A 13046-nucleotide genomic window follows, 5' to 3' on the forward strand; every position below is an offset into this window, starting at 1 on the left:
ATACCCGTCTGCCTCTAAATGACTGTAAATGCCTATGTATGCATGGACTGAACACACTGGGGTTTATTTAATAAAGGTAAGTAAGCTGTGCACTTTGCAAGTGCAGTTGCTCCAGAGCTTGGTAAATGAGGTAAAGCTTCATACCCAATCACATGCAAGGAAAATTAAAAAAAAAAACATTTTGCTTGCACATAAATGGATGATGGAAGTCAGCTCATTTACCAAGCTCTGGAGAAACTGCACTTGCAGAGTGCAACTACACTTTGCAAAGTGCAGAGTCTTTTTGCCTTTAGTAAATCAACCCTATAGGATAACATGGAAGGGCTTTCAGAGGCAGAAAAGGAAAACATCAAATGCCCTTAAAAGTGATATTTTTGATGCCCAGTCTGCATGAGGCCTAGAAATCAAGTTGGCAATTTTCATAACTGTACCCTAGTTTTGTGTGTTGGTGGCAGGTCAGTTATAATGCCACACTAGTGAACCACCATAAAGTACCGTAATTGACGCATGAATTATACTTAAATAGACAGCAAGTCACCAACTTAATATATCAAAGATAAATGCACAGAAAAAGCATTTTTTTTCTTTCCATTAATATTTTTTTCTTTACTTTCAATGTGGCTTTGAACTTGTTATAAAATTTGACGACTCTAGTTAGAATGTATTCCCTAGCATAGTGTTTCTCAACTCCAGTCCTCAAGGCGCCCCAACAGGTCATGTTTTCAGGCTTTCCATTCTTTTGCACAGGTGATGTGATCAGTTTCACTGCCTTAGTAATTACCACAGCTGTTTCATCTAAGAGAAATCCTGAAAATATGACCTGTTGTGGTGCCTTGAGGACTGGAGTTGAGAAACCCTGCCCTAGCACAGCCCTCTCACTCCTTGCATATTATACCCTCTCCTCTACTGTGAATGTCTAATTGCTCCCTGTACTGTATTGTCCTAGCTCCTCCAACCCTCTCTTCACTTCCCTACAGCCAGAGACGGAGCGAAGGGCAAGTCTACAGTGTCACTTGAATAATAGCTCTCAGTCTGCTGGGGCTGCCAACATCATAACCAGCAGCAGTCTTGTCACACAAGGGAGGCTTTAATAGGTAAAGCACATGCATAGAATATGTTAATTGCACGTATAATCTTATGGGACAGTTTTTCTTGAAATGAATGGTCTGGCAACAGGGTCTCTTTAATGAAGGACAGCAAGATGGTAGCCATGGCCACCAACAAATTTGCACACTAGAGGACAAAAAGTAGAACTTTCATTGGTTACAAGAGGTGCTATGAACAACACTTCCCTTCATCCTGGTGTAGCCTTGTAACTCTGTTAAGCAGACAGGCTTTGGATTGTCACAAATAATCGGACAGGACAAATTGTAAATGCCATCAGGCTCAGTATATTAATCTATAAGTGTTACCTTTTCTCTAGTAGCCACAACTGATTGCCTGCATGGAAGCTAGTGTCTTATGAACACATTTATAATGCCAAGTGTTAGACCCACAAGTCTTGCTATAGCTGCCCATAAAACCATCTATTACAGGCTACACAACTTTGATATTCACACAAGGGGGAATAGAGAGAAAAAAGGGCACGTTTGCAAAACCAATTGTGCCGTTTTTCACATTTACTGCACGTTTTCCACATATGTCATTTATTACAGAGTGGAAAACCGTTAAATGCACAGTAGTTTTGCCAAGTAGCATTATGCATTTAGCAGTTTCAGTCACTTAACAGTTCCAACCCTCATTATATTTTGCCATGTGGTATATAAGAGGGTTTGTGTGTCTATTCATTTAGCAGCCTAAGTTAGTTTCTAGTGGTTTTCGCTACAATGCATTTCACAGCAAGGCTGGAGACTTGAAGGGGCTGTGTAGAATTGCCGAATGAGCAATCAGGCAACAAACTAGCTTATCCCATGAATCTTGGGGCAAAGTTTCAATTAGTAAACAATCTAAAGGTTTAGATCTGTTTCTCCAATTGCTTCCAACCAGATGGGAGCTGGTAATTTTATCTGTAGCCACTTTCAGATACATAGTTACATAGTAGGTGAGAATAAAAAGAAAATAAATCAGCGCAAAAATGACAAATGAACCCCTGTATAGCAGCTGAACACCAGGGTCAATAATCACAAAATCCCTGTAGAGAAACAAATACAGATGGTGCAACCATAGTAGGTGAGGTTGAAAAAAGACCATCAAGTCCAAAAAGTCCATCAAGTCCAACCTATGTTAAACCTAGGTTAAAAGTGGATCTCAGATTGTTTTGTGGATTTTTCCAGCCAATCACTATCATTCCACTGGATGGGAGATGTCTGTGGAGGACACCAAGCTCCTCCTAATACTCATGGTCTGCTGAAGACTTAAAAATATCACTACAAAATAATAATAAAAAAAATTGCTTTAGGGCCCGGTTCAAACCTGAATAGCACAGGAATATGGTCCACAATCCTGTGCAATTCTGTGGGGTGCAGTTTTTGGCCCATTAATTTGAATGGCTAAAATCGCACTGGATCGCACCAATAGCAGTGCATGCATTACTTTAAAACACACACCAAAACGGAATCGCAGGGTACTCTAGTGCAGGTAAAATGCATTTGGAGTGTTGTTAGCAATACATTGACACCCGCAGCAGTCTGCGCATATAGTACATGGGTTTCCTACACCGCATTCTGGCATTCTGCTGTGAACGGGCCCTTATGGTGAATTCCAGGCAAACAGCCTATATAAATATATATATATATATATATATATATATATATATATATATATATATATATATAAACATAAACACACATTTTATATATATATATATATATATATAGATATATATCTATATCTATATATATATATATATATATATATATATATATAGATATATATCTATATCTATATCTATATATATATATATACAGTATCTATATCTATATATATAGATATAGATATACAGTGTAGATATATATATATAGATATATATATATATATATATACAAACTGTTTTACCTATCAAAGGATTTGTATATTTGTCCATGCAGTTCTGACATTTACAAGGCCCTGCCACACAGCAGATCCATGCTGGTGACCTTACTTTTCTCTACTAGTGCTAGGTCATCTCCCTGCCTTCAACCTGTGAACAGACTGCATAAAAGCAAACATTTTGGCTGGCAATTGTGAATTAAAATATCTACAGATTTCTTATTTAGGCCTCTAGCAGGAATGCACCCCACTGGAGTTTCCAAATGTGCCCCACTTGGCATGAATTGTTACTGCTACTGCTGCAAGGAAGTCTCATTCCTGCTGATGCACACTGCTTAGGCCCCGTACACACGTCCGAGAAACTCGACGGGCAAAACACATCGTTTTGCTCGTCGAGTTCCTTGTGAAGCCGCCGAGGATCTCGGTGAGCCAAGTTGACTAACGAGGAAATAGAGAACATGTTCTCTATTTGGCCTGACGAGATCCTCGTCAGTTTCCTCGGCCGAAAGTGTACACACGGCCGGGTTTCTCGGCAGAATACGGCTCCGATCGAGTTTCTGGCTGAATTCTGCCGAGAAACTCGGTCGTGTGTACGGGGCCTGAATGTAAAAATAAATAGTAACCATCGGTGTGTGATGGAGTGAAACTATTATTGTTCAATAAATAAATATAAATTGAAAATCTGAAACCAGTCAACTGTCTGCCTCAGGTTTCAAAATAATTACTGAGCTTCAAAGTGATTTGCTTAGTAATAAAAATAAATCCCGAAAAGCTACCTAGTCAGTGGCCCCTAAGAACCTTTGTACTCTCTGGTGTAACTCATTTGCCTATCATTTGATTGGGAGGAATGCAGTGTATATTATGTCACAGGTGTAGGTAAGCCAAGGTTTCTGAGAGAAAAATAAATGATCATTTTGCTTGTGTAACAGGTTAAATTCACAGAAGGACAACATGAATGATTTATAATTTGATTGATACTGATCTATCCTGTTGAGTGATTTATTGATGTTCTGTGTAATTCTACAAAGAAAATTTTCAAAAAATCACAAACCTTGGCAAGAGGGGGAACTATTGCTAGTGTATGCCCCAGGACAACTAAGTGAACAATGGGTCCCTCCTGAGTCCTGACCCTCCTTGCACATCCACTGCCTGCACCATAACAATCATTAAACTCATCCCACTCCCGTGCTACCTTCTATTTGTGTTTTTCCTATGTGCAATAAACTAAACAATGGGTAGCTGCAACCATCAATTGTGTTCCCGCAATAACCAATGACAAACTTTCTTAAAAAAAGATGTTGCACTCAACCTCTTTGTGTCAATATTAATATAAAGTAATAAGTCAAAGGAGCCAGAAATGTGCTTAAAATCCAAATATTTCAAAATCTCATAGATACAAATAAAACACTAAAAAGAGCCCTTTCACGCTGTGTCTCCCTGAGCGTCGGCGGTAAAACGCTGCTATTAATAGCGCCACTTTACCGTCGGATTTGCAGCGCTTTTCGGCCACTAGCGGGGTGGTTTTACCCCCCCACTAGCGTCCATCAAAGCGGATTGACCACCGAGGCTCTGATGAAAGAGGTTCGCCTCTGAAACGCGTAAGCCAGATGTCGGTCTGATGCCATCTGATCCGTGTTGTTACCGTGGCCGCTGGCCGATACTGTATACCAGTTCAATTGTCTGCTAAGCGCTGTCTTTCAACTCCGTTTGTGAGTATGACCATTGTTTTAACCACTTAACCTCCGGACCATATTGCTGGTCAAAGACCAGAGCACTTTTTGCGATTCGGCACTGCGTCGATTTAACTGACAATTGCACGGTTGTGCAACGTGGCTCCCAAACAAAATTGGCGTCCTTTTTTCCCCACAAATAGAGATTTCTTTTGGTGGTATTTGATCACCTCTGCGGTTTTAGTTTTTGCGCTATAAACAAAAATAGAGCGACAATTTTGAAAAAAAAATATATTTTTTACTTTTTGCTATAATAAATATCCCCCAAAAATGTATAAAAAAACTTTTTTTTCCTCAGTTTAGGCAGATACGTATTCTTCTACATATTTTTTGTAAAAAAAAAAAAAATCGCAATAAGCGTTATAGCGTTTACAAAATAGGGGGTATTTTTATGGCATTTTTATTAATATTTTTTTTTTACTAGTAATGGCGGCGATCAGCGATTTTTTTTCGGTATTGCGACATTATGGCGGACACTTCGGACACTTTTAAAACATTTTTGGGACCATTGGCATTTTTATAGTGATTAGTGCTATAAAAATGCATTGGATTACTATAAAAATGCCACTGGCAGTGAAGCGGTTTACACTAGGGGGCGGGGAAGGGGTTAAGTATGTTCCCTGGGTGTGTTCTAACTGAAGGGGGAGGTGGACTGACATGGGGAAATGACTGATCTTCTGTTCATACATTGTATGAACAGAAGATCAGCATTTCTCTCCCTGACAGGACCGGGAGCTGTGTGTTTATACACACAGCTCCAGGTCCTCGCTTTGTAACAAGCGATCGCGTGTGCCCAGTGGCGATCGCGCGCGCCGGGCACGCGCACAGGAGTCGGGGGCGAGCGGGGAGCGCGCACGCGCCCCTAGTGCCCTGCGCGAGAGCCGACGTATAGCTATGGGCTCTCGCGCAGGGGAGCCGACCTGCCGCCGTAAAACAACGAACAATAAAATCCCTTTAAGTGATAATGCACTAGGCCAATGCGCCCTCCTTTTTCTTTTCTTTTATTGGGTTAGGGGGAACCCCAGAGTTGTGAAGAGAAGCCATAGTTGGGGGGGGCAATATTATCAATGACCTAAATTTCTATGTTAGTTTACCACTAAAGCTTATGCAAAGCCATGCTAAAAATGATACCATGTCTCCACGCTGGTCACTAGACCTTACACATGTTTAAAATGGCACTGTACCTTCCTATTGGTCAGTGAACTTTACACAAAACTTTACACAAAACCATGCTCAAACTAGCCACCCATTGGTCAACATATCCTTTTGGCACTGCCCAGATTATAGTTTCTTCATCATTATCGCACACTAAACAAAAAAAGAATAAAAGAAAAAAAAAGGAAGCTAAAGGCCAACTCCAGCAATATACCTTTTATCAAGTACTATTTCTGAGTGTGATGTCACAGTGGAGATGTCCCCTTACTTCCTTTGCGGTTACTAGGACAGGAAGTATCTCCAGTGTTGGTACAAACAGAAAACAATAAAAAATCTTTTAGCAGAGTGGGGAAGGCTAAACATATCAATTACTTTTCACTGTTCATGTCCCCACTAGTGTCATTCTCCTCACATCCTGTGTGGTCACCGGGACAGAAGTTTGGATAATCTCTTCAGCCAGATCACAGATAGCAATAAAAATGTAACAGAGAATCCAACCCAACCCACTCTAACCTAAATGTAAAGACAATTGTGTCTGGCATTCCAATTATATACTCACCCTGTTTTGTTTTAGCAAGCAGATATAAAGTAAATTAACATTTTATGTTTACACAATAGGTAGAGTACTGTTATTCCTTGTTTTTTACTATAAAATACATATGAATTAAAATACCAGATTAATGCCAATAACTGTGTGATAACAGGTTTTAACAATGTCCGTATAAAAAATAAAATAAAAAGTAAACAGGACATGGTTAAAATAAGTAGTGCCTCCACAACACAGCAAGTTTCAGGCTTGGCTGCCTGTATAAATGTATCTTTGTTGTCTGGCTCTCATTATCAGACCACTTGGCTCTGATACCTCCAACATAATTCATCTTAAGCCCCATAAACAGCATCCGTGTGTTCAATACCTTATTTAGAAGATTCCTTTAAGTGAGCTTTATTTTCTCTTATTAAACTTGCACAATGGTGGTAACCTCGCCCAGAATGCTGGTCATTAACTGCACAGCCCATGAAACGTCTGTATGACTTATATCTCCCTAATGGGATGTTAGGCCTTTATTTAATGTCTGTGAAAGTTTCCTTATTAGACAGGCCTGGGACTATCTGTGAAATTCAAAACAGGCCAGGGTATTATTTATGGTAGCACACTCCATGACCAATCAGGTGTAATGTTCCCATCACGACTAATGCTGGCTTTTCAGTTCTCATGGGCTACAGATCCAGAGCAGACTAACAGCATTAGGAGAGCACTGAAGGTTGTGACACAACACTAAGGACACCAGACCACAAGAAATCTAACTTGTTAACCTATTATTTTCCTTATCCATTAGTGTTTTCTGTATTGCAATAAATGACTACTGTATAAGCATTCAAGTTATGGTAACAAGGGACTAAAGGGATCAAAAGCCCTCCAACTGAAATGCTTAAAAATACTTTATCATACAAAAGTCATGAAAGGTACATACTACCCTGATGCACTTTAGTACATGTGTGGCTCCATTCATGCTCTCTCTGTCCCTGATAGAAGGATTCACTGTCTCTTTCTGTGCTAGTGACAACTGTCGCTGGGACTAAAGTGATGAGAAATGCAAACTTTTGAGTTGTCACCAGAAAAGAAATAGAGGGGTAATCTGCTAATAGGTCATCTTGTTCCAGTTTCAATGGGATTTTTCTCCACTTAAAGCTTACAAAAACTACAATTTGAATGTAATAGATTGCAGCTTATCAGTCTTTGGATGTGGTGGCTGCACAAGTTTTCTATTTTTTCAGGATAAGAACATTTTCAGCAATTGTAGAATATAACTGTTGATCATATTAGGCCTCGTACACACGACCGAGTTTCTCGGCAAAAAACAGCAAGAAACTTGCTGTTTTTTTTTTTTGCCGAGGAAACCGGTCGTGTGTACACTTTTCGACGAGGAAACTGTCGAGGATCTCGTCGAGCCAAAAAGAAAGCATGTCTTCTTTTTCCTCGACGGCAATGGAGAAATTTGGCTCGCCAAGATCCACGACAGCCTAACAAGGAACTCAACGAGCAAAACGTTGTGTTTCGCCCGTCGAGTTCCTCGGTCGTGTGTACGAGGCCTTAGAGATGCAGTGTCACTTCCTTTAAGCTTAAAATGAAGCACATACAAGAATATCTTCCCTTTGTAAGCTAGAAATCCAACATGGCTTCCTCCATAGAAAGGACAAACAGGAAAAAGTATTGTTGCCACAAAGGGACAGAAAGTGTGTTATTTGTAGGACTATGAGGTGAAAATATAGGAGAAAGGCTGAAAACAGATAACTAATGCAGACAATACGGAGGGCTGGTAAACTGCAATTTATTAAAAAAAAAATGTTTTGGTTCTAGAATTAGTATCATTTACTGTTGTGTCTACATGATAGGAATTAAAGGAAAAACTCTCCAATGGGACCCAAAGGGCAAAAAAAACTGATACAGTAGGGGTTTTAACTATTCCCTACTTTATCTGAGCTGGGGGAAAAAAATTGGCCCTAGATATACTTGGAAATATAAGATACACACAGCAAGAGAAAAAGAGTGATTATCACTTCTAAGGCCTCGTACACACGACCAAGTTTCTCTGCAAAAACCAGCAAGAAACTTGCTGTTTTTTTTTTTGCCGAGGAAACCGGTCGTGTGTACACTTTTCGACGAGGAAACTGTCGAGGATCTCGTCGAGCCAAAAAGAAAGCATGTCTTCTTTTTCCTCGACGGCAATGGAGAAATTTGGCTCGCCGAGATCCACGACAGCCTAACAAGGAACTCGACGAGCAAAACGTTGTGTTTCGCCTGTCGAGTTCCTCGGTCGTGTGTACGAGGCCTTAGAGATGCAGTGTCACTTCCTTTAAGCTTAAAATGAAGCACATACAATCATATCTTCCCTTTGTTAGCTAGAAATCCAACATGGCTTCCTCCATAGAAAGGACAAACAGGAAAAAGTATTGTTGCCACAAAGGGACAGAAAGTGTGTTATTTGTAGGACTATGAGGTGCAAATATAGGAGAAAGGCTGAAAACAGATAACTAATGCAGACAATACGGAGGGCTGGTAAACTGCAATTTATTAAAAAAAAAATGTTTTGGTTCTAGAATTAGTATCATTTACTGTTGTGTCTACATGATAGGAATTAAAGGAAAAACTCTCCAATGGGACCCAAAGGGCAAAAAAAACTGATACAGTAGGGGTTTTAACTATTCCCTACTTTATCTGAGCTGGGGGAAAAAAATTGGCCCTAGATATACTTGGCAATATTAGATACACACAGCAAGAGAAAAAGAGTGATTATCACTTCTTAGGCCTCGTACACACGGCCGAGGAACTCGACGTGCCAAACACATCGAGTTCCTCGGCCAGTTCAGCACTGAAGCCGCCGAGGAGCTCGGCGGGGCGAGAGCACCCATAGAACAACGAGGAAATAGAGAACATGTTCTCTATTTCCTCGTCGAGCTCCTCGTCGGCTTTCTTGGCCGAAAGTGTACACACGACCAGTTTCCTCGGCAGAATTCAGCCAGAAACTCGGTCGGAAGCTGAATTCTGCCGAGGAAACTGGTCGTGTGTACGGGGCCTAAGGCCTCGTACACACGACCAAGTTTCTGTGCAAAAACCAGCAAGAAACTTTCTGTTTTGTTTTGTTTTTGCCGAGGAAACCGGTTGTGTGTACACTTTTCGACGAGGAAACTGTCGAGGATTTTGTCGAGCCAAAAAGAGAACATGTTCTCTATTTCCTTGATGGCAATGGAGAAATTTGGCTCACCGAGATTCACGACAGCCTAACAAGGAACTCGACGAGCAAAACGATGTGTTTCGCCCGTCGAGTTCCTCGGCCGTGTGTACGAGGCTTTACTCGCAGCACTAGGGTTGCTGGTTCGAATCCCAACCATGACACTACCTGCATGCAGTTTGCTTGTTCTACCTGGGCCTATTTGGGTTTCCTCCCACAGTACAAAGACATGCTGGTAGGTAAATTGCATGTATAAATGTGAGTTATGCCACGTACACGCGCTTTTGCCTGGCCAAATCTCATTGAAACCCCAATGGAATTCCATCGGAGAAAAATAGAACATGTTATATCTTAACTCCGATGGAATTCATTGGAATTTCCGATGAAAAAATTCAGATGGGGCTACACACGATTGGAATATCCGATGGAAAAAGTCCGTCTGACTTTTTCCTTAGAGACCCTAAATTGTAAGGTCCTTGAAGGCAGGGACTGATGTAAATGTACAGTATTTGTAAAGTGCTGCATAAATTGTTGGCACTATATAAGTACCTGTATTAAATACAAATTGAAATATGGAAGCTGGGTTCCCAAATGGTTCAGACATACTCAACTACACCTGAAAAAAAGGAGTGGTATCACACAATTCCACCTAGAGGTGTGAGCACACAAAAAAAAGTTCTACTTTTAGTGAGGTTAGGCTGCATAAGAAGGGCTTGGAAGAATAATATAAGGCATTGTATTTTTATTAGGTGGTGAAAAACTTTTTATATATCTTGATGTTATTTTTCCTACGTAATAAACATTTAAGTGTTGCTAAAACAGGGATGTATCATAATTTCAAGATAAGATTATGAAATGAGGTGCTAGTAAATGGATTGCCGACATAGTGCTGTTTTTCCCTTTAGCCTGAAATAAGATAGGGTTATACCATCATGTTTCTATGACCAGATGCAATGTTTTATAAGGTGTAGGGGGGATACAGGATATCACAACAGATCGTACAACTGGCTCCCCTTTCCAGCTCACTCACCTGACTTTTATTAGCAGCTACTTTGGCAAAGAGAGCCTGGGACACCTTTGCTCGTTTCATCTCTTGCTGAATTTCGTCGTAAACAGCAGCTGTGATGGTAACATTGGAAGATTCCCCTTCTACTTTCACCTGGATGTCGGATGTCGGAGTAGTGGCGGTTTTCATCTGTAGGGAGGTTGTGGGGAAGGGGGGAAAAGACAGAAACAGGAAAAATGTTTCAGCTGAGCCATCTGTGCAGAAATTGTCAAAGGACTCAATAGGGTTGGTGCCAAGGAGCATTAGCTACGGTGGGACACTTCCTGTCCATTATTTTAATCAGGTTAATTGTGATTGGGAATAATTGCTGTTGGGGAACATGGAAGGAAAGAGACCTTGACTTTTTCTTCATGTGTTCAGTGAATCTGTATGCAGGGGTTGTCAGTACAATTTATATTTCATAATCCATTGGTTGGCACTTCATTAACCCATTATCAGCTACAGCAAACATTGATGTTACAGACAAACAACAATAAAAAATTATATATTTGTTTCCAATTGTTCAATCTGTAGTACTCTTTAATGTAAACCCATATGTACAGTATATACCCATGTACAGTACCGGAATATTAATTTTTATGCTATACCAGCCAATGAAAACTTTGAATTAGTATGCATATAACACGAGTACATATGTAGAAACATAGAAGAGCGACCACAGGAAAAGAAAAAGTGGTCCATTGAGTTTTCTTCTTTTTTATTAGGATAGGTACAGCCAGAAAAACAAGCAGTCCCAGATTTACAAGTATCTGACTTACATACGACTCATACTTAAAAACCGAGGGAGACAACAGGAAGTGAGAGGAAATCTACCCCTAGGAAGGGAAATTCCCTTCTGTAAGAGTTATCATGGGAAAAATGTGTCTCCACTGAAGCGTTATCACCAATCCTTGTTTCCACAACAATCCAACATTTTCAAAATCCAATTGTCACAGGGACAGAAAGTGAGGTGAAATCTTCTAAACAGGGGCACAGCTAGGAACACAAATGTTACAGGGGTGTTAACTCTTCCCTATGCTATCCAAAAAACTTAAACTTTTTTTGGCTGGAGTTACACTTAAAAAATGTACCTGTTCCGACTTACATACAAATTCATCTTAAGAACACACCTACAGAACCTTGTTAGTAACTCAGACTGCCTGTATATTTTATATAACAGGCTAGAGACACAGTGGAGAGAACCAACACTAGACTTTCCATTTTTCAGTCCTTATTGAAGTTCTAATGGTTAAATTACATGTACCTGTACTTCCATAGTGCATGGGTTAGCCCACACATAATGCATATACAGGTGTTTCTTTTTACATGCTCTGAGCTGCACTGCAATGCATTATTAACACATTTTGCAGTGCATTTATTGACCGTTCTATATATTACCTTAATATTTTTATCCTGCACTGCAGTATGTCGTAACATGCTGTATTATCTAACAAAATGCTTCTATTTTTTTTCTCATCATACACCAACACAGGGCCTTTTCTATTTGCATTGTTCTTGCATTTGGAGCCCAATGAGCAATGCAGCCCAACTTTGCCCAACTATAGTGTGAAGAAACCCTTATACATGTATGAAATCAAAATAAGACCACCAGTATTTTCTGTCTGCCTCAAAACATGCCAATCTCAGTTACATCTTCTTTTTATGATGTCTAGTTTCACTGTACCACAAGCACTTGCAAATCCTTTCATAATGTACCAACTTGCTACTTATGAAGGGGTTAACAAGGGCTAAACAATCATAGTTATTGTACATGAGGTGTGTGTCTTCTGTTCTCTTCCTGTTGTCTGATAAAGTCTTCAGTGCAGGAACCAATTCTCCCAGAAAAAATGAGAAAATGGGTAAAGGTCTCTAAATAATAAATTACTACTCAATTTACGGCACTCCCTCATGTCCCTCTCATCCTTTATTAAACATGAACGTATGTCATCTGAGCACATAGCTCAAGTTACCATTATCCTCATTATGCTAACCAGTCGGACACCAAATTTCACCTAGGAAATGAGCGGAAATGAAAAGAGAAATTTCATTTTCGCATCTCGGGCCCCAGGTTGTTTCTGATTTGTGCCTTTAATGTTCTTAAACTGTTATTGTTATTTTCTCTATTCTGGCACGCTGCTTTAATTGACTGATTCTGCCATCAGCTGACAAGTGAAGGGCAAAAGGAGAAGTTCCTATGACTGGATGACACAGGGGTCTCATACATTTGTTACATGTTCGTTTTTAAAATGAACTCTGGTGGATGCTAAAGCCTGGAGAATAAAAGAAGAACTCTGGTCCAATTAAGAAGCAATTAAGTAGTGAGGGAAATCACTAAAGATAATTGTACAAACTTCTGCATATTTTTGTAATTGAAGTGCAAGTATCATAGATTTCCAGAGCTCTGTACCTTCAAAAGCT

At 40.0% G+C, this 13046-nt stretch overlaps 1 protein-coding gene across 3 annotated transcripts in view; it reads right to left on the reverse strand.

Annotated features, from left to right (window-relative positions):
- The window catches only part of SATB2 (SATB homeobox 2), a 250298-nt gene that overhangs the window by 73721 nt on the left and 163531 nt on the right, over window positions 1–13046 (reverse strand). For all 3 annotated transcript variants that reach the window (XM_040357386.1, XM_040357387.1, XM_040357388.1), the window contains one exon: window positions 10614–10778. In XM_040357386.1, the coding sequence (XP_040213320.1) occupies window positions 10614–10778 (165 nt within the window). The remainder of the gene's footprint in view (window positions 1–10613; window positions 10779–13046) is intronic.

Source organism: Rana temporaria, chromosome 6 (assembly GCF_905171775.1).
Source record: "Rana temporaria chromosome 6, aRanTem1.1, whole genome shotgun sequence".
Lineage (NCBI taxonomy): Eukaryota > Metazoa > Chordata > Amphibia > Anura > Ranidae > Rana > Rana temporaria.